Below are 20,121 nucleotides of genomic sequence, written 5' to 3' on the forward strand. Positions count from 1 at the left end.
CCCTGGGGCCCGCATCTCCACTGTGGGCCACAGTGGGCCCCAGCTTTGAGCGCAGGAGCAGAAGGGAGCAAAAGAGAGAAAAGAGGCAGAATCCTGTGTGCTCTGTGGTTTTGTTCTGCCCTCACAGAGGGGGGGTGGTGGTTGGTCACACCTCTGTGACTTCCATGTGGCTGCTTTGGCTGAAAAAGGGGGGCTGCAGAAGTCCCCCAGCTGTTATTCACCAAAGCTGTGTTTTCTTCTCTGGTCATCCTATCAGGATGAAAAATGGACACTGCTTCCCAATGTCCAAAAAGTATGATCATGGCATATGGCACAACAGGTGTAAACAAGGAAGAACTACGACTAAGCCAGTTATCACCTCCTTGGAAAGTTTGAAAACAATAAAGCAAAAAGTACAAGTATCACCTCTAGAAAAAAATACTAGAGACCTAAGGCTGGTGCTTGGAATTCATTATGAACGTTGTTTATTAAACTGGGTCTGAAGCTGCCGGGGGCTCAGATTTGCCTAAGTTGATGGATGTGTGGGTAAACATCCTTATTAGAACCGATACTAGTGATGGTAATAATACTATTATACCATTTTCCCACTGTTCGAAAAACATATTTAAACTCTGGAACAGTCTGTGTTTAGTGGCATTGGTTAACACTCAATGACCTGTGTTGACCCGAGTTAAAATTACCTTGAAAAAGCTTGGCTCCTGTTGGCACACAGGGGGAACATCTGAGCCCGGTTGACCTGCTAATTTTGCGCTATACTACCATTGAGCCCTATGTACGGACTCAAACACAGACCGCGCCAGTCTGTGTGAGCCAAAACGCCTCTGATTACATTTGATAAACGGGGACAAAAGAAAGAAACAATAAAGTGCACTGTCTACGCCCTGGCTTCCTTACATGTTGCTCTCTATTGCTTGCTTTCCTTATTTCTGTTGAACTGGTGACATCACAGCAAACCCAGTGCGACAGTGTCACTAGAGACGTAGCCGTGGGGGAAAGAGGCCACGCAGCTTGCTTTAACATCAAATTTACCAGTCCTTCGGTCTCTTTCAGGAGGGAATGCTTGATCATCATCATTGCTTTGCACAAATCTGCGTTAGCCATCTTACTGTATGAGCCACTGCCTTGCTACCTAGCAGCCAATTGGTGTGTTGAAGTAATTTTGCTCAAGTTTCAGAATGAATCGATAAATAGAACCATTAATGTATGAGATGCAGCTATCAGGGTAGAATAGTTTGACCTGTAAAGGACTTTAGATGGTCTGCCTGCTTATCCCTGACATATTTGCCAATTCTATTGCTCCTTATTTTTGCAAGTATAATTTCTCCAACATTGCTTTGCCTATTTTTCTATTATTAATTAATCAAACAAAGTTGTAGAAATATTAAAGCTGATGTATAAAAAAGCCCTTACAAGACAATGTGAAGCTAAATGCTGGGGTGTTAAGCAGTTTTTTTTGTTTTTTTTTGTTTATTGTATTTTAAAGCATAATTTATAAGTTTTAAATTCGGCTCATTGTTAAATAAAGTATAACTATGGTAATTTTAATTTCTCTGCAGTTTTTCTCAAACTGCAAATTTGAGCTCCCTTGACATTTGTGTTGTGCTAATATATAATATACATGTGCTAATATTTTCTATTTTGCATGAATTTACATGCTTCCTTTTTCACTTTGCTGCTTTGAATACTGGATATCTCTATTCTGTTTGGCCCTTCGGCATAAATGAAGTTAATTCAACCAGTCAAATAAATGAACATTATGCAGCGTTTTAATGCTTTACATTTGATGCATAGTATTATGTCACATATTGTATACTTGTCCAGATGTGAAATTTAACTCAGACATTGTGTAAAACTTTTCTTAATTTTTTCCCGGTCCACAGATATTAGCAGTATTTTGAGGATGTAGAAGCATCTTAAGTATTTAATCAGGAAATAATTTTTAAGTGATATTATATATGAAAGGAAAATAAAAAAGTGACATCTTAGACAGAGCGTGGATTGAATCAAATATCATGATGATCTTCTTCTGTTGTTTCAGAGAGAGGTTTTCAGCAGTGGTGCGCCATACCGCTTACCTCCAAGATAGAAGGTGCACAGCGAATGAGAGTCTGTGTGTTTTGGTTTCCCTCTCTGCTGCAGCCAGATAATTCCAGAACCTGCGACTGGGCTGTAGCAGTTGGTTTAATCAACAGCAAGTAAGCCATGCTTCGATTTCTGAAAATAACACCACCTGGAATCATCTCAAGATGCTGAACTCCTGTTCTTCTTTTGTAGGAAAAGTGGAAGGCTTCATTTGAATAACCTACACAAAATACAAGTGGTTGAAAAAATCCTTTTGAACCTGGAAGTTGGAAGTGTAAGTCTGATCATCACCTATCTGCTCAATAAAAGACTGGACATTTTTCTTTTTTCAGTCCTAAATTTATTCTGTCTGAAATGATAATATCAGGGTTTTGACAGGCAAAACCTGGATATTATCATCAGTTCCTGTAAAAGATTAACACTGTTAAAGGAGGAGTTTTATTTACAGGTGCTGGTCATAAAATTAGAATATCATGAAAAAGTAGATTGATTTCAGTAATTCCATTTAAAAAGTGAAACTTGTATATTATATTCATACATTACATACAAACTCATATATTTCAGATGTTTATTTTGTTTAATTTTGATGATTACAAATGACAACAAATGAAAATCTCAAATTCATCATATCAGAAAATTAGAATATTACTGAAGACCAATAAAAACAAAGGATTTATAGAAATGTTGGCCAACTGAAAAGTATGAACATGAAAAGTATGAGCATGTACAGCACTCAGTATTTAGTTGGGCCTCCTTTGGCCTGTATTACTGCAGCAATGCGGCGTGGCATGGAGTCGATCAGTCTGTGGCACTGCTCAGGTGTTATGATAGCCCAGGTTGCTCTAATAGTGGCTTTTAGCTCTTCTGAATTGTTGGGTCTGGTGTATTGCATCTTCTTCTTCACAATACCCCATAGATTTTCTATGGGGTTAAGGTCAGGAGAGTTTGCTGGCCAATTAAGAACAGGGATACCATGGTCCTTCAACCAGGTACTGGTAGCTTTGGCACTGTGTGCAGGTGCCAAGTCCTGTTGGAAAATGAAATCTGCATCTCCAAAAAGTTGGTCAGCTGCAGGAAGCATGAAGTGCTCTAAAACTTCCTGGTATGTGGCTGCGTTGACCCTGGACCTCAGAAAACACAATGGACCAACACCAGCAGATGACATGGCACCCCAAACCATCACTGACTGTGGAAACTTTACACTGGACTTCAAGCAACGTGGATGAAGTGCCTCTCTTCTTTTCCTCCAGACTCTGGGACCTTGATTTCCAAAGGAAATGCAAAATTTACTTTCATCAGAGAACATGACTTTGGACCACTCACCAGCAGTCCAGTCCTGTTTCTCTTTAGCCCAGGCAAGACGCTTCTGACGCTGTCTGTGGTTCAAGAGTGGCTTGACACAAGGAATGCGACAGCAGAAACCCATGTCTTTCATACGTCTGTGTGTGGTGGTTCTTGAAGCACTCACTCCAGCTGCAGTCCACTCTTTGTGAATCTCCCCCACATTTTTGAATGGGTTTTGTTTCACAATCCTCTCCAGGGTGCGGTTATCTCTCTTGCTTGTACACTTTTTTCGACCACATCTTTTCCTTCCCTTCGCCTCTCTATTAATGTGCTTGGACACTGAGCTCTGTGAACAGCCAGCCTCTTTAGCGATGACCTTTTGTGTCTTGCCCTCCTTGTGCAAGGTGTCGATGGTCGTCTTTTGGACAACTGTCAAGTCAGCAGTCTTCCCCATGATTGTGTAGCCTATAGAACTAGACTGAAAGACCATTTAAAGGCTTTTGCAGGTGGTTTGAGTTAATTAGCTGATTAGAGTGTGGCACCAGGGGCCATCAATTTTGAACCTTTTCACAATATTCTAATTTTCTGATATGATGAATTTGAGATTTTCATTTGTTGTCATTTGTAATCATCAAAATTAAACAAAATAAACATCTGAAATATATGAGTTTGTATGTAATGTATGAATATAATATACAAGTTTCACTTTTTAAATGGAATTACTGAAATCAATCTACTTTTTCATGATATTCTAATTTTATGACCAGCACCTGTATTAGCCAATTAACATTATGTTTTAGTAGAAAACGAAGAGGGCAGGATATCTTGTATATATTTATTCTGAAATGGGAAACAAAATAATTAGTAAACATTTATTTCTGTGGATTTTCTCTAATTTTTTTTTTCTTTTATGTAGTGGGACAAAGATTTTTCCAAAAAGATTTTTGCCATTTGTAACGAGTTGTCTTTGGTAAGTTGATAAACTCTTTCCACATTTTAAAATTATTAAAAACTAGAAAAGCCCTGCGCTCTGTTAAGTTTTGCCCCATACTGTGATTTTCACCTATAGTGAAAACTTACACATGATCGGGATCATTACCAAATTTTAATAAATTGTTCCTTAGTGTTAGACATACCTCTGGTAAAGATTTTCTTTAGATATGTTCATAATTTTCAGGTTAGCAAACCAATGAACAAACAAACTAACCAATATGCTTCTGCATGGCTGCCCTGACAGATGCACAGTGATGCAGCCTCTGGTGTCTGTTCTGCTCTATCCTTCATTTACTCTGCACTTGGTTTGACTTCAAACCAGGCATATTTTTTCTTCAGCAAAACTTCCAGACTTTTTGAGTTCAATGCTGAAGCTTTCAATAGCCAAATGCATTTTTGAAGCATTTATAAAACTGCATCATTGAATTTAAACTAGTTTTCAAAGATCAAAGTCACATTAACTTTTGCATTAAAAACTTTTTAATGAAAGCGATGCCCCTAGTAGTGTTAAATTGGCTGATCCCGGTTCTCTTAGTGTTCAGACAGAATCTATTGTGTTTTGGTATGGAACTAATGCACTAAAGTCAAGCTAAATATCTGAGGTGGAAATGTGAAGACTATCATGTCAGAGTATTCATATCTGGTTTTGATAAATGCAACATTGGGTGTTCTCAGATATAGGTAGACCTGAGGAGATCTTGGGAATCGTACTTACTAAGGTCCTCTTGGAGCAAGGTTACACAGTATCTGCTAATTCTCTGTTTATAGTGCTTTCCTTCAACTCTTACACAGATTGTGAAATTCTTCACTTCTGTATCAGCGTGACCACACCTCTCACAGGTGTGGCGCAAGTATTTTAACTCCGTTGACTTCATCTTTACAGACGAGCTATTCTTTGTGTCATTTGTCATCTGTGGGGATGTGGATTATAATGTTTTGACAGTATCGGACTACAGATTAAGGAGTTCAAGCTGAGCCTGACAATGCATATTCCTCACCAGAGAGGGTAAAGGTGAAGAAATTATTTGCGTCTTGCTCATAACTGTTATCTTTTTGAGAACTTCTCATGCTGTGCTTCTGACAGGTAATGTGCACTTTTAGAGGCGATTGTCTTAGCATGTGAATGAAAATATTTTCCATTACCGTATTTTCACGACCATAAGGCGCACCGTACTAAAAGGCGCACTCTCAGTTATGTGTCCCATTTCTGTATTTAACACACACATAAGGCGCACCGGACTATAGGGCGCGTTTTTTATATACAGGTACATGTCCTCTACTACCTTTAAATACCTCTACTGCGTATTTAAAAATACAGCGGGGGCAAAACTGAGTATGATTGTGCTTTATTCATGTATTTATTACAAAGTATTAATCGAACCCATCAAAGTCATCATCCTGTGTTTCTGAATTAAACAGCTGCGCTAAATCAGACATGCCAATTTCCCCTTCTTCGCTGTCAGAGTCACTTTCCGTGCAGCGCAGCTCCTCAGAAATAATGCCGGCTTTTGTGAAAGCTTGAACAACAGAGCCAGCAGACACGTTAGTCCAAGCATCTACAATCCATCCGCAAACGGTGGCGTAACTTGCCCGGCGCTGCCTTCCACTTATCCTGAAACTTTGGTCTCCGTCTGTCATCCATCTCTCCCACGCCGCTCGCAGCCTTACTTTGAACGGCCGCTTCACACCGATGTCGAGCGGTTGAAGTTCCTTTGTCAGACCCCCCGGGATAACGGCGAGCACAGCGTTCATTTGTTTCACCTTTTGTTTCACATCGGCTGTGAGATGGGCACGCAGCGATGGTGATGCGTGGAAAAAACCACCTGGTCTCCTCACATACACCTCCCTCAGCCACGCTTTCATCATCTCATCATCCATCCAGCCTTTTTCATTTGCGTTCATATGTCATCAGAGCGCTGTGTCTGTCTCGCTGTCAGCTCCCAGATCAGCTTCTCTGATTGGTTGATGCGGCGCGTCCAGCAGCAAAACTTCAATTTTTCCATCTCGAGCAGCAGCAGCGCGTTGGCAGATGCTTAAACGCTCCCGACGCGCTGCACCTGCTGCTCAAAACGCGCTGCGGGACCTTTTGCTGCACCTGTACGCGCGTCAACCATTGACTTTGCATGTAAACTCGCTGCTTCTGCTGCACCTGCTGGGTCCGGTTCACACCGATGTCGAGCGGTTGAACAGCGAGCACAGCGTTAATTTGTTTCCCCTTGTTTTTCACATCAGCTGTGAGATGGGCACGCATGGAGTTGCATATTAACAGCGATGGTGATGAGTGAAAAAAAAACACCTGGTCTCCTTACATTCAGCCACTCTCTCATCATCTCCTCAATGAGGTGGTCTCAAAAGTCGCAGTTACAACACACATAGGGCGCACCGCACATTTTGAGGGGAAAAAAAGGCGTTTAAGTGCGCCTTATAGTCGTGAAAATACGGTAATTAACTTGAAACAAACTTCAACTTTCTTATGAAAGCTTTTCTCAGGCATAGGGGAGTTTCTTTTGCAGACGAACAGTGCTCATGCACTGCTTATTGAAGATTCTGAACTCAAAGATCGAAGCTTTCATGTTGTGAATGAAGTCTCTAACAAGACAGGAAATAGTTGCTAGATTTTTTTTCGCTATTTAGTTTTTATTTTTAAAGAAAAAGAAAAGTTTTTTCACAGCCTTTTATTGTCATTACATTGTCACAAGTACAGAGCAATGAAATTAACTCTCTGCATTTAACCCATCCCCATGGGGAGCAGTGGGCTGCCATTGTGCGGCGCCTAGGGAGCAGTGTTGGGTTAAGGGTCTTGCTCAGAGACCCAGAGTGGCAGTCTCTGGGATTGGGGCTTGAACTCAGAACCTCAGGATTCCAAGCACAATGCCCTAACCACTAGGCCGCTACTCCCCAAAGCAGGCATTAGACGGAAGGCTCTTGCCTAAGGACCCACACTGGCAGCTCATTACCCCCAGCTGAGATACGATGTAGGTGACTTACCACCTGAACTAGCCGAGGGGTCTTAAAAGTTATATCGCCCTTATGTACAGGCCTGCAACAGGAGGAATGTAATGCAACGCATCTTTGAAACCAAAATCAAAGTGGGCAAAAAAAAAGAAAAATTATATTGAAATGGGATGAAGTAAGCAATGCTCTTATGAGTTTTGTGGGTAGCTGCTCCAATATCCACAGTGGCGCACGGCCAGCCGTCTCCTTGCTGGGTTCTTGCTCTGATCTCCTGCTGCTCTCTGAGCTCCAGAACGCCTCACCTTACCTCTGTTGTCTGAACAATTCTTACCTGAATCAGGGTAATTCTGGAAGCGTATCTGAAAGATTTGGTGGACCCACGGACACTACAGTTAAAAGCTCCTTTTTGATTACACAGCAAAGCAACAGCAGGGGAACTTATCACTCATCGTGCAAATTGGTAGTGATATGACCACTAGGCCAACAACAGCAGTGGAATATTGCAACTTTGTGGAATGACCTTTGGTCACGTTCTTCAAGCTTTCATGTTTGCTCTTACAATGACTGTTAGATTGTATCAAACACTGCTTCATCAGGGTTCCCGCGGGTCCTTAAAAAGTCTTAAAAGGCATTGAATTCTTCAAAATAAAACTAAGACCTTAATTGGTATTAAAATGTCTTAAATCAGTCTTTCGTAGGTCTTAATTTTTAAAACATCATAAATATGATTATTTTTAGTACGATTTATTTTTTTGATCTAAATAAAACATTAAAATTGACAGTTATTGTTTATTTTAAAAAAATTACGACTCTCCCTTATTGGTTCCGTCCCGAAGGTGGAACCAATAAAAGCGTTGTTGCTGCTGGGACATTTGGGAGATGCACCATTAACTTTTTGTCTGGAAAATATAAGCAAGTGTAAATGTAACCAAAATTGGCTCCAGCCAAGAGTTTTCTCCATGGCTAAAACCAGGGAACATACATGAGGCTCAGTGTATTTTGTGCAAGAAGTCATTCAAGCTCAGAACGAAGGGAATTAAGGCAGTGGAGTCACATGCGAAGCGCGAAACACAAAGCGTCAAAATCGAGTTACCGAGAAACAGCTGGTATTTCTCAGTTTTGTTCCACCCTTGTCTCTGTAACGCCTCCACTTATCAACAAATCAAACATAGAAAACGATACAAAGAAAAATAGCTGCAAAAAAGACTTAGCACTGGTTATGTTGTGGCTTTAAAACTGGTTTGTTTTGTTACCTTCTAAAACAAAGTTTGTGAATTCAGTTAAATAATTTTTAAAATATATCTGTCATTTGTGTGTTTTTAGCTTTCTTCCTGTATGGGTAGTTTTTCAAAATTTGAAACATTGGTGCAGTGGTTTTTGTTAAAATAAACCTTTGGGTTAAGTTGTCGCAAGCGGGTTTTTCTTGTGTTTCTTGTAAATTTGGTCTTAAATTTTTATTTCAATTGGCATTAAAAAGTCTTAAATTTAACTTGCCTTATGCTGTCCATGTTCTCCGTGTCCTGTGAACATGGAGCAATGGGTCTGATTGGATTATTAACTACAACACTTTGATTCAGTCTAAAGTTTATATTGACTAGAACGTCTAAATGTCTGTGTGTGAATTTGCCTTCTCTTGTCTAAAGATGTGTTGAGCAATATCAGTGAATTTTCTTCCACAGTGCGGTTCACCAGATGTCATGGAAGAAACAGTTCGCTGGTTGGAGAAGTCTGTGTATCGGATAGAACGGGAGCAGCTGCTCTGCCTCGGAGACATCCCAGGCTGTTATGCAACCTTCACCTTCATCTTCTCAGAGTGTAAGACGAAGGACTGTGTAGTATCTATTTTTTTTTCTTTTTTTTCTTTTACAGTTAGGTGATTCCTCAGTAAAAGGAAATATAAAAAAGTTCTCATATTATTGTCAGACAAGCAGGTTTTTTAAAAATGAAATTGTCTAGAGTTGTTTTAAACGAAATTTCTTTTTGTATTCACTCGTGTAAATACAAAATAAATCGAAGTCTTTTGTAAAAAGACTGATCATTTTAGTAGCCTAGTAAACTAGCCCCACCTGCCAGCGGTCAAAATCTATTTTGCTTGCCGGTTTGGTTTAGCCTCAAACAGCCCAAGGCCCTAGAACTGGTGGGCCAGTCACAACGCAGAGATGTGTTTTGAATTTCTGGTTGCAAAGCGGGCAGGGTTTTGAGGGTGTGACGACAAAGCTGCGCAACGCTGAAGAAAACACAACAAGGAAGATGGTAACAACTATTGAACAGCTCTTGTTTGACTCAGCTTTGATATCAGTTTTGGAAGGATTAGACTTGAGGTTTTCGTTGAAACGTGAGCAGGAAGAGGCTCTACGTTCATTCATTTTTAAGAAGGACGTATTCACCATTTTACCAACAGTCTGTTTGTTTACTCCTTCACCAGTTTTCTGTCGCACTTCCTACGTCATTAGAGAAGCTGGAGAACTTTGATGGTTCTGTACCTTTTTCTTACAATGAAGACAATCCAAGCTTTGATATATTTAGGGAAAAAAACATATTTAGTCCCTCCAGAGTATCTGAGGAAGTTTTATCTAATGACACCCAGGCTGAACTTCCCAACCATAGTTTCACACAGAATGCCCACAGTGCATTACCGAAACATCATATATGCAAAATAAGAATGGTTGGCATTCCGCTTTGGTGTTTTTTTTATTTATTTATTTTTTAAAGATAGAACATGAACCTTCGTAAAGCAGAGGGAAATAAGGAGGAAACTTTAAAATCAAGAAAACAGTGGCTTTGGGAGGAGACTTGAACCAGATTTAAAATGTCAGACAATTTAATACGTTTTGTGTAAACAAAAGTTTTTCCTTCCAATCTGATAGCTTTCGAGGGACTTTGCAAATAACGGGGCAAGGCTTGTTCTTATATTTTTACATTAGAAATATACTTACCATTATCTTTAAAATCTGAACTCTACAGTCTATTTGATAAATTGTTTCTTTTTTGATAAACAATTCCTTTTTTTTTGTTCAGATTGTAAGTTTATCCTTGAAATGAGCAAAAACTTGGACTCAACGATGAAGGCCCTGAGGTCGCCGCCAGAAGATTCTGCTTTAGAGGTAACTGCAGTAAACACTGAAGGGACAGGCTTTTAATGTTGCAACATTTTTCTTTTTATGTGTTGGACAGTTTTGGCAAAAATCAAAATTGCATTTTCTTTTCTCCAACCAATATGGCTATTATGATTTTTTTTTTTTTGATTGAGGTAGCATAAAGTTGATCTTATCAATTGAATAATTGTTAAGTGATAAGCAGCCAATTTCTCTCAGAAACATGCAGATCCTGAAATATTTTCAGAAATTTTGTGATTATACATCGACTCGCAACTAATTGAATGAAATACGGTAAATAAAAAAAAAAAAAAAAAAAAAAGTTAAACGTTTCTTATTTTCTTATTCTGCAGATTGGGATTTTATCTTGTAATTCCCTGCTTTGTTCCATCAGGCAAAACAATATAGCTTTTGTCCACTGGGTGGGGCCAAACTGATCAAAACCACACTGCATTAGACAAACTGTATAATTAGATTAAACCTTTTCTGTTGAGGTTTTTTTTTATTATTGTGAAAGCAGGAGAGCTACTCTGATCTAGTAGTAACTGACTTATACATATAGTGGATATCTCTTGATACCATTGCTTCAATGTTTCTTTGCTGAAATGATCATAGATGTTTCTGCTGTATGTTTGTTTGTAATTTATTTCCAGAAAAGTAGGGCAATGAAAAAGCTGGGAAATGACAAGTTCCAGGAACAGCAGTATGGAGAAGCGCTAAAGTATTATACTAAAGCCATCAAAGTTTAGTAAGTACATTTCTGAAATGGCTCTTTCCACATCAACCAGTCAGGTAAAAGAACATATGTGAGACACAAATAAATCCTGGAAATAAGAAGATAAAGAAGTAATTTATTAAAAGTGAGGAATCAGTCCTCTTTATTGGCCTAAAAAAAACTTATGTTGGTATCTAATGTAGGGGTTGAACGGTACAGAAAACTCCAGGTTCGGTACGTACCTCTGTATGGACCGTACAGTTCGATACGTTTCAGAAAAAACATGACCAAAATTATATCCTTAAAGGCAATAGATATCTGAATTGTGCCTCTTCTACTGTGGAATATGGGCGCATCACAGATGCGATGTAAATTCAAATTGCTTCAGTAATTTTTTTCGTGTTCGTATCAAGGGGTTGTTGTAATAGATTTGGGAGATGTAATTGGACACTTCTGCCGCCTCGTGCCGGTGATGGGGATATCTGGGTGGTGTCATTTGATATGTGTCAACATATATGGAGTGTTCCCACTCGTGTAATGAACTGGTGTCGAACAACTACGACAGACCCTCTTTGTTTTGTCCCCCACTCGCTCTCCATCGCTATTATAACTCACAGGGAACCCAAAGTTATCCCACACATCTGACTTGAATGATGGTGGTGGGTCTTCTAATTCTTCGCCTCTCACCATTGTTGGCACTCTCTCGCAACAACACAACCCAACAGCGGTACCTTCCCACAGGTACTGCTAGTGGGCAGTTTGTATTTTAAGGTGGCGTTTACTATCTAGTCCAATCCAACATGTCTACGGACCAATCAGAGCATGCAGATGGTAGTGGTTAAATGGGTCCTGAAGGAAATGCTTGCAAAACAACAGTTCCGCGTCCAGATCAATATTAATCTTCTGTACCCTGTGTATTCTGCGTGGAAATCCGAGTGCCGAACTGTGACCCCCGTACCGTGCCGGCCCTAATCTAATATGATCATGTCGTTTTCTTCTCCTCAGTCCTGACAACCACATTCTTTATGGAAACAGAGCCCTGTGTTACATCAAGCAGAAGGAATATCTGTAAGTAAAATGGTTTCAAGAACCACTGTAGGAAAGTAAAGCATTTGACTGGAAGATGATTAACCCATGTGAATAAACTATTAAAGTCATAGGGGAATCATATTAAAATTTCTAATAATTCTGGCTATATAAAAGTACTCTTTATCAGACAATATTGTCCCAAAAGTTTGAAACTTTCTATTTGAAAAAAAATCCTGTCTTAAAATCTTTTTTTTTTTTTTTTTCCCCTCATCATTTTATGCAGGCCAGTTAGTTATACATCAGCTTGTACACCTAAATTCGGCCAATCATATATCACCGGTCATCTGTCAATCAAATTTTTTCGGTCATAGCACCTCGGTTCATATCGCTGCTAATATATGCAACGGTTGAAATAACAGTCATTGACTTAACCACCGAGTTACGTCCCAGTGTTCACAGGGATGGATGTCTGTGTCTTCGGCAGGCGTAAAGCTAACAGAACTGGAGCCAAAATGGCTTGTCCAAAGGAAATTAGATTTTTTTTTATTCATGCTTTCTGTCTGACCTGAGGGCAGTTTTCCTGCTTAAACAGCAAAAGCATGCTCTTGGGCCTCGTTAATATTTTTTTATTTTCTAAATGCATCATAATATGGGACCTTTTTAAAGGTGTTTTATTTTCTTCTGTTAACCTGTATTTAGCAACTGCTTATAAAGGGAGAGAAGTCATAGAATAGCGACTAAATGCAAGTGGGATGCTCTCTTTCCTCCACACACACATATATATATATATATATATATATATATATATATATATACACACACACACATCTATATAAATACCCATGTTAACACCCTGTGTAATAATCCTGCTATTTAAAAAAAAAAAATAGCTGTCATATATATCCCATGCTCCTTTTTCTACCCGTGGCACCTTCTTCTGACTATTTGAGCTAATGTAACGAGTGAATATCTCCACTGTGAGATCAATAAGGTCGATCAATCAAAATCCCTGCTGTTGTCAGACGTGCAATGCTGTAAAGAATTTGCAAAAAGTTTCTATAAACTTAAACATTTTTTCTCTCTAACAACAAACTTTTTCTTCTCTTTTTATAGAAAAGCAGCAGGCGATGCAAAACGGGCTATTCTCATCGACCCGCTCTGGGCAAAGGTATGCCTTATTTTTTATGAGCTGACTGAATTTCGCTAATTAATTTTCAATTTCATTTTAGAATGGCTTTAATCTGCTAGAAAATTCGAATCTAAATAATAATAATTACACAGTAATATCTACTAATGTATTCCGCATATTAGAGTCCTGAAATTTACATTAGCACCTTAAAACAGAAAACAAGAATTTTTAGATCACCCGATGTCTGATTATTTCACATTGGCTAAAATCTGGTCGGATCTTGGCCGTGATTGTGTGCAGAAATATTGCTGCTGCTGAGTGGATGTGCTCTCTTCGTCCTCTGGCATGGGAGCTGCCTTGGAGCTCGTCTGCCTGGCTGTGTGTTTCCTGGACGGGGCCGCCTTTTACAGCTGCTTTTTGTGTCTCTGCTTCTGTCTCCTTAAACCACAGTCGGCCTCAGCAGATGGCCGCTCACACTGAGCCTGGTTCTGCTGGAGGTTTCTTCCTGTTAAAAGGGAGTTTTTCCTCTCCACTGTCGCTACAAGCATGCTTAGTGTGAGGGATTGTATTTGAGTCAATGAGTCAATGCAATCAACTGGTTTTCCTTAGATAGAAAACTTTGTATCAATTTGACTGTATGATCTGGTTGAACTGTAAAGTGCCTTGAGATGACATGTGTTGTGAATTTGGCGCTATATAAATAAACTGAATTGAATTGAATTGAGACGGAATAACACCATTGGGTGCCGATCAGATAATCACGCAGTTGTTTTCACACTCGTATATGGCAAAACAGCTTAGCATCCATCTTTCTTTCATACGAGTATTTTAAACCGTTAGGTCGGGTTCGATTATCCAGGATGGATCTTGTAATGGTTTTGTCTTTCTTGAGGCAGTTGATCAGTGAAGCAAACTGTAGTTGTAAACATTGCTCCACTATCTAATTTCAGGGCCATTACCGATACTGTGAGGCCTTGTTCTACATGAAGGAGAGAGATTTAGCTCTTGAAGCCCACACTACTGCTAAGATACTGTGTAAAGACAACCCAGAGGGACTCAGAGATCTGGAACAGCAGTACTTAAAGTTTAATTCAGAGTCTGTCCCTGGTAAGGAGACCTTTTCTGTTTTTATCTTCCCTCTATGTTTGCTTTTTATGGGTAATTTAGGTTGAACTGATTACTGAATTATATCATGCCGAAGGAAGTGACTCATCTCCAGGCTGATCTATTGCTTCCTGTTTGTCTAAAGTGAAACTCACGCTACTTTGCTTTGCTTTCAGCTGAACAGCAACAGCCTTACAGGTATGTTTGCTCGCTTTTATCTGTCGCTGTCTAAACAGAAAAAATGATCCATTATCAGTGATTAACTTTTTTTTCACTGCTGTTTTTGTATTTTTAACCTGGGGAGCAGCTTTAAAGCAGGGTTAGTGAAAAAAACCCAACAGCCAACACAAACAGGCGGTAAAACTAATCCGCCAAAAAGCCCAGCAGCTAAGGTGAGTGAGTTACCTATGATCACCTGTAAGGTTTGTTTTTCTTTCATCTGTTTGGACTGTCACTGTTAAATTATGCTTTAGTTTTTCAAGGATATTTCTTTCTGTTCTTGTGATATACCTAATGCCTGCACAGGTAAACCAGTAAGAAATAGGTTTAACATGCAGCATCTTATAGGGATAAAATATGTTAAGAAAAATACAAGCACGTTATGTAAAGTGCTGAAGTCAGATTTTAGTCCTCGAGTTCAAAAATAACACCTGTCTATAGGAAAAAGGCATGTCTCTGCATGGAACCCCTCCAGGCTTTTCTACAAGAAGCTGAAGGTGTTGATTTGATATCTGAGAGTACTAGGTTCCTTTAAGTTTCTGCTTTGCTGACGAAATGTCAAACGTATCAAATTATTTATGAAATCACGTAGATTGCTTAAGGAGTCATTTAACATTACCTTTTCTACATAAGCATTGCCCTTCTAAACAAGCAAAGAGATTATGTAATTTCTGCTCCTTCATGGGTGTGCCTTTATGGTGGTGTGCTCTCTGTCACTCGACACGCAGATAAGCGAGCTCCTAGGTGAACACACACAAAGACTGCAATGGAAAAAGTTTTAATCGATCTCCTGCGAGTAGCAACCTTAGTGCCTCAGGTCGTGCCACCTTACAAGCTGCAGATATAAAAACAACACTGAATTTAAATGGATGAAAAGATGGATGGAAACCCAGCATAATTCAAAGCAAACATCCACTATATTAGTGTAATAAAAAGTAAACACAATCATATTCGTCCTTTAGGGTTTTCGTCCCCCTCAACCTACAAAAAGGTCGTTTTAGTTATTCTTCATCCTGTCATCCTGTCACCACAGGATGGTGTTGAAAGTTGTGAAGCTGTTTATCACCACATGCTGACAAAGACTTTCCTTTTCACCAGAAATCAAGCTGTTGGTTTCACATCATGATGCTGGGTGTGTTTATTGTTCCCGCCATTAAAGGCAAGGATGCCAAAAATGTAAACAATTCATATTCAGTATTCAAGTGGGTCCTTAAAAAGTCTTAAAAGGCATTGAATTCTTCAAAATAAAACTAAGGCCTTAATTGGTATTAAAGTGTCTTAAATCAGTCCTTCGTAGGTCTTAATTTTTAAAACATCATAAATGGGATTATTTTTATCATGATTTATGTAATCTTAATAAAACATTAAAATTGAAAAAAAAATGTATTTAAAAAAATAACGACTCGCCATTATTGGTTCCGTCCCGAAGGTGGAACCAATAAGTGTTGTTGCGGCCGGGACATTTGAGAGATGCCACATTAACTTTTTGTCTGGAAAATATGAGCAAGTGTAAATGTAACCAAAATTGACTGTCCAGCCAAGAGTTTTCTCCATGGCTAAAACCAGGGAACATACATGACGCACAGTGTATTTTGTGCAAGAAGTCATTCAAGCTCGGAACGATGGGAATTAAGGCAGGGGAGTCACACATGCGAAGCGCGAAACACAAATCGTCAAAATCGAGGTACCGAATACAGCCAGTATTTCTCAGTATTGTTCCACCCTTGTCTCTACAGCGCCTCCACTTATCACCAAATCAAACATACTAAGAAGACGATACAAAGAAAAATAGCTGCTGGTTATGTTGTGGCTTTAAAACTGATTTGTTTTGTTCCCTGTTAAAACAAAGTTTGTGAATTCAGTTAAATAATTATTATATAAGTCATTTGTGTATTTTTAGCTTTCTTCCTGTATGGAAAGTTTTTCAGAATTTGAAATATTTGTCCAATGGTTTGTAAAATAAAATATAAAATGTTAAAAGTTAAAATCAAACCTTTGCGTAAAGTTGTCGCAAGCGGGGTTTTTTTGTGTTTCTTGAAAATTTGGTTTCAAATTTTTATTTCAAGTGGCATTAAAAAGTCTTGAATTTAACTTGCCTTATGCTGTAGGAATATCAGGGTTCCTATCAGTGACTATGGTTGTAAAATCTAATAACTGCTGGAAGTTAAGATCCGCAGTAAGCCTTCTTTGTGCACCTAGAATGTCAGTGTGTTTTATAGAAAATATAACCTTAAATGTCTTCTGATATGGTCTACTTTATATAGAAAATACAGTTTTATCATGTAGATGATAGAATCTAACCAGACTTTGTCAGGTTACATGGCTGCAGGGGGATGGTTTACTCAGCGCTGAACTACTGAGATCTCAGTCCATCAAACGTTTTTGTCATAAAGGGTCAAATAAAAAGGCTTTTTTTTTTTTTTATTAGTAAAAATGTAGATATGTCTTTAAACTAAGCAGTATTCTGAATGAACGTCTGTGTGAGACCCAACAAGCCAAACTTGTTGGGAGCTGGAAAGCCTGATGTTCCAACGTATTTAACTGTACATTCTCCAAATTATTTTTTATTAGTTCATCATTCTGAACTTTTCCAGCATGGTGTTTCATCTTAAACTTTGGTTTTTAGAGCGTCCAAAATTGACTTGATTTATTTTTTAACCCAACTCAAAAATACATTAAATAATTGTTTGTTTTTTTTCTTTTTCTGTCTCACCTGAAATAATCATAACTTGATGTTTATTGCAACTTGTGTGTTCATAGGTTCCTGTGTGTAAAATGGAAAAAAAGACAGGTGGGTGTGATGTTGACTTTATCAAATTTATCTCCTTAAATCTGCCTGATGCATTTCAAGTCATCTATTACATTTTTAAAGGTGTCCATTTGATAAAACCTAATTTCTACTTCTCAGAAAATCAGGTCATCTCATATTTCGAATACAGAAACGCCAGCCAGGACCATGGAGCTTACGCTGAAAACTGAGCTCATTTAGCTCTCTTTTTATTGCCTTTTTAGCTTTCTGTCCAATCAAGCACTGTAACACCATAGAAGTCAGCAGGTTTCCTCGTCATTGTGGGTTAAAAGATGGCCATGCTTATGTTTCTGTCTTGCAAGTCATAGACAGTTGAATAATTAAATTCAGCGGGGATCCAGGTGTAAGAAGAGTCTCAGCTTTGACTGTCTGCGGTCGCCTACAGTTTTGCAGAGTTACACCAGAGAGTGTGTGGAAGTGGCAGAGGCACATTGGCGTTCAGACTCACACTCAGCGACACACTCAGACGATGGTTTCTGAGTATAAATCCGCCTTAACCCAGTTTTCTGATTGGTCAGGGTTGTTTACATTTAGGTCTCCTGTTTTAGCAAGCCATTTTAACTACAAATGTGAGCCATAATGTTGTATAAATCATACTTTTTGGAATTTCTTTTTTGTTTAGAGCATCTTAAAGTTTCTCTTGACCAAGAGAGAAGATCGAAAAACTTCAAAACATCAAAAAGGTCAGCAGGAGCCATGTGGTCATTGTAGATGTTTCTTATCATACTTGAATGTCAGTTGAAATCTTGATGCATTTTAATTTATTTATTTTTTTCGCTCAAATTATTTTTCCTCATGTTGTGTATTTAAACTTCTTAGTAAAACTCTCTGTTTGAAATTATGAATTTCCTGTGGACACCGAATGCTTGCGAGCAGAAACCATTTAAAATGTTGAATGTTTGGCTAATTTTTGCACCAGTTGTACTTTGACCTTTAATCTGACCAACATGGTCCTCAAGCAGCCAGAAAAAAGGTAAAATGAATGGGGGTTGGAAAAAAAACATAATGATTTAAATGGACTTTAATCCTTGTCTTATTGTCTAAATCATTTGTTTAATTTCCTTCCTTTCTTGTATACCTCCTTGTGTTGCTGCTTGTATCTCTTGTCTCTCTCATTTCTTTGTTCCATCCTTATTTCATATTACCCTTCCTACTTTGCCTCCATTTTACTTTGATTTACCTCCTAATTTTTATCAATAAACTTTTTGTGTAGCCCTTCTTTCTGTTCAACCCTCCTTCTTTGGCTTTCTTTGTTTCCTTCATTCCTCCCTTGCTGTTGTATCCTTACTTTCTTCCATCTTATGTTTTTCCCTCTATCCAATTTGTCCTTTAAGATATAAATTCTGCCTAAATTAGATCAGACATAATTTTGAGCTAGATTTTTTGAAAAGTGTGTAGTTTTTTTGTTTTATTTTTGGACAAATCTTTGTGAAGTCTTTAATTTAAATGTGAAATGATCTGCTTCCAGTGACCGAGAAGAGTCTGTCAGCGCTGGAGAACAAGTCACAAAGAACAAATCAAAGAACATGAGTGACAAAGTGCAAAAACCAGTAAGTTTTTTTTTTCTTTTTTTTTTTTTTTTTTTCTTCTTCTTCTTCCTCTTCCCCCCCCCCCCCCCCACACATGACGGATCATTCATTCTAATAGGTGATTTTTTTTTATTTTTTTTTTGGTTGTTTGCATCACTGACCTGTTGCTGTTTTCTCTCAGAGCCAAAAGAAACCTGACAGCAAAGAGTTATGCAAAGAGTTGAAGTTTCTGGTGCAGGAAGCTCACACCGCCCTGTCGGACCGCCGCAGCCATAATGCAGAGCAGGCCTTCAGCCGGGCCCTGGATCTGCTGGAAGGTGCAACCCCTAAGGTAATTAAACCTTCTGTTTGGATGCACGCATGGGTCCTAAATGCAGATTGGGGATTACAGTTAGTGTGATTTACTGGACAATTTGGAATGGATGACGGAGATAAAGCAGAACAATGTCAACAAGGTCTCACGGTATAAAAAAAATTGCCTGTTATTTCCTAGCACTTCCTAACGTTCCAATAAATATAAAATAGGAAAGCTATAAATCTGAGATCTATTTCTAATCAAGTTAAAAGGGAATTGGGATGTTTAGCATATTATAAGCTCATTCTGGTGTTCTCTAATTTATCAAATGTTTATAGTTTGTTCCGCCATCTTGTGTCTCTCACCCAGAGATTGTTGCAGGATATGATTTCTAAACTGCTTTTTTTTTCTCTTTTGTTTTTTTTTAGAGCCTTGGCCTTTCCACACTGGATGTCCTCTTGTTGCTGTTTGGACGAGTATCAGCTTTGATAGAAATTGGACAACCAGATGTAAGTTACGCCCAGCAAAATGAAAGAATGAATGATTACTGTCATGAGTAAATCTAGGCTTGTGTTGTCGACTACTCTGTGACAATGTCTCGTTAAATCGAAACTAAGTAACTTCTGGTCTTGGGCTCCCCCTACTAGGCTATAATATATAAGCATTTCACACTGAGGGGTGCAGAATGAAATTATACAAACAAAAAAATGTAATAGAAACAATGCAAGAGCATTTCCTATAGGTGTATTCTGTGAGCCACAAAACCAAGATTGTACGCTTCTGATCCAACAGATGAAAACTGTGGTCCTATCTCAGCATGAGTCAAGCTTAAAGCTGACTGTAATTTGTAGATAATATTAAACTGTCAAGGCAAAAATGTTAC

General features: G+C 38.6%; 1 protein-coding gene across 1 annotated transcript in view; it reads left to right on the forward strand.

Annotated features, from left to right (window-relative positions):
* The window catches only part of ttc3 (tetratricopeptide repeat domain 3), a 45,664-nt gene that overhangs the window by 6,086 nt on the left and 19,457 nt on the right, over nucleotides 1–20,121 (forward strand). Inside the window, exons 4-19 of the mRNA XM_038271950.1 lie at nucleotides 2,039–2,195; nucleotides 2,275–2,356; nucleotides 4,283–4,336; nucleotides 8,994–9,129; nucleotides 10,333–10,418; nucleotides 11,063–11,157; nucleotides 12,130–12,192; nucleotides 13,267–13,321; nucleotides 14,233–14,425; nucleotides 14,539–14,584; nucleotides 14,694–14,778; nucleotides 17,366–17,396; nucleotides 18,037–18,097; nucleotides 18,883–18,964; nucleotides 19,125–19,274; nucleotides 19,667–19,747. Of these exons, the coding sequence (XP_038127878.1) occupies nucleotides 2,039–2,195; nucleotides 2,275–2,356; nucleotides 4,283–4,336; nucleotides 8,994–9,129; nucleotides 10,333–10,418; nucleotides 11,063–11,157; nucleotides 12,130–12,192; nucleotides 13,267–13,321; nucleotides 14,233–14,425; nucleotides 14,539–14,584; nucleotides 14,694–14,778; nucleotides 17,366–17,396; nucleotides 18,037–18,097; nucleotides 18,883–18,964; nucleotides 19,125–19,274; nucleotides 19,667–19,747 (1,457 nt within the window). The remainder of the gene's footprint in view (nucleotides 1–2,038; nucleotides 2,196–2,274; nucleotides 2,357–4,282; nucleotides 4,337–8,993; nucleotides 9,130–10,332; nucleotides 10,419–11,062; nucleotides 11,158–12,129; nucleotides 12,193–13,266; nucleotides 13,322–14,232; nucleotides 14,426–14,538; nucleotides 14,585–14,693; nucleotides 14,779–17,365; nucleotides 17,397–18,036; nucleotides 18,098–18,882; nucleotides 18,965–19,124; nucleotides 19,275–19,666; nucleotides 19,748–20,121) is intronic.

The sequence above is a fragment of the Cyprinodon tularosa genome, unplaced genomic scaffold, assembly GCF_016077235.1.
Source record: "Cyprinodon tularosa strain WSP-4 unplaced genomic scaffold, ASM1607723v1 ctg812, whole genome shotgun sequence".
Taxonomy (NCBI): Eukaryota; Metazoa; Chordata; class Actinopteri; order Cyprinodontiformes; family Cyprinodontidae; genus Cyprinodon; species Cyprinodon tularosa.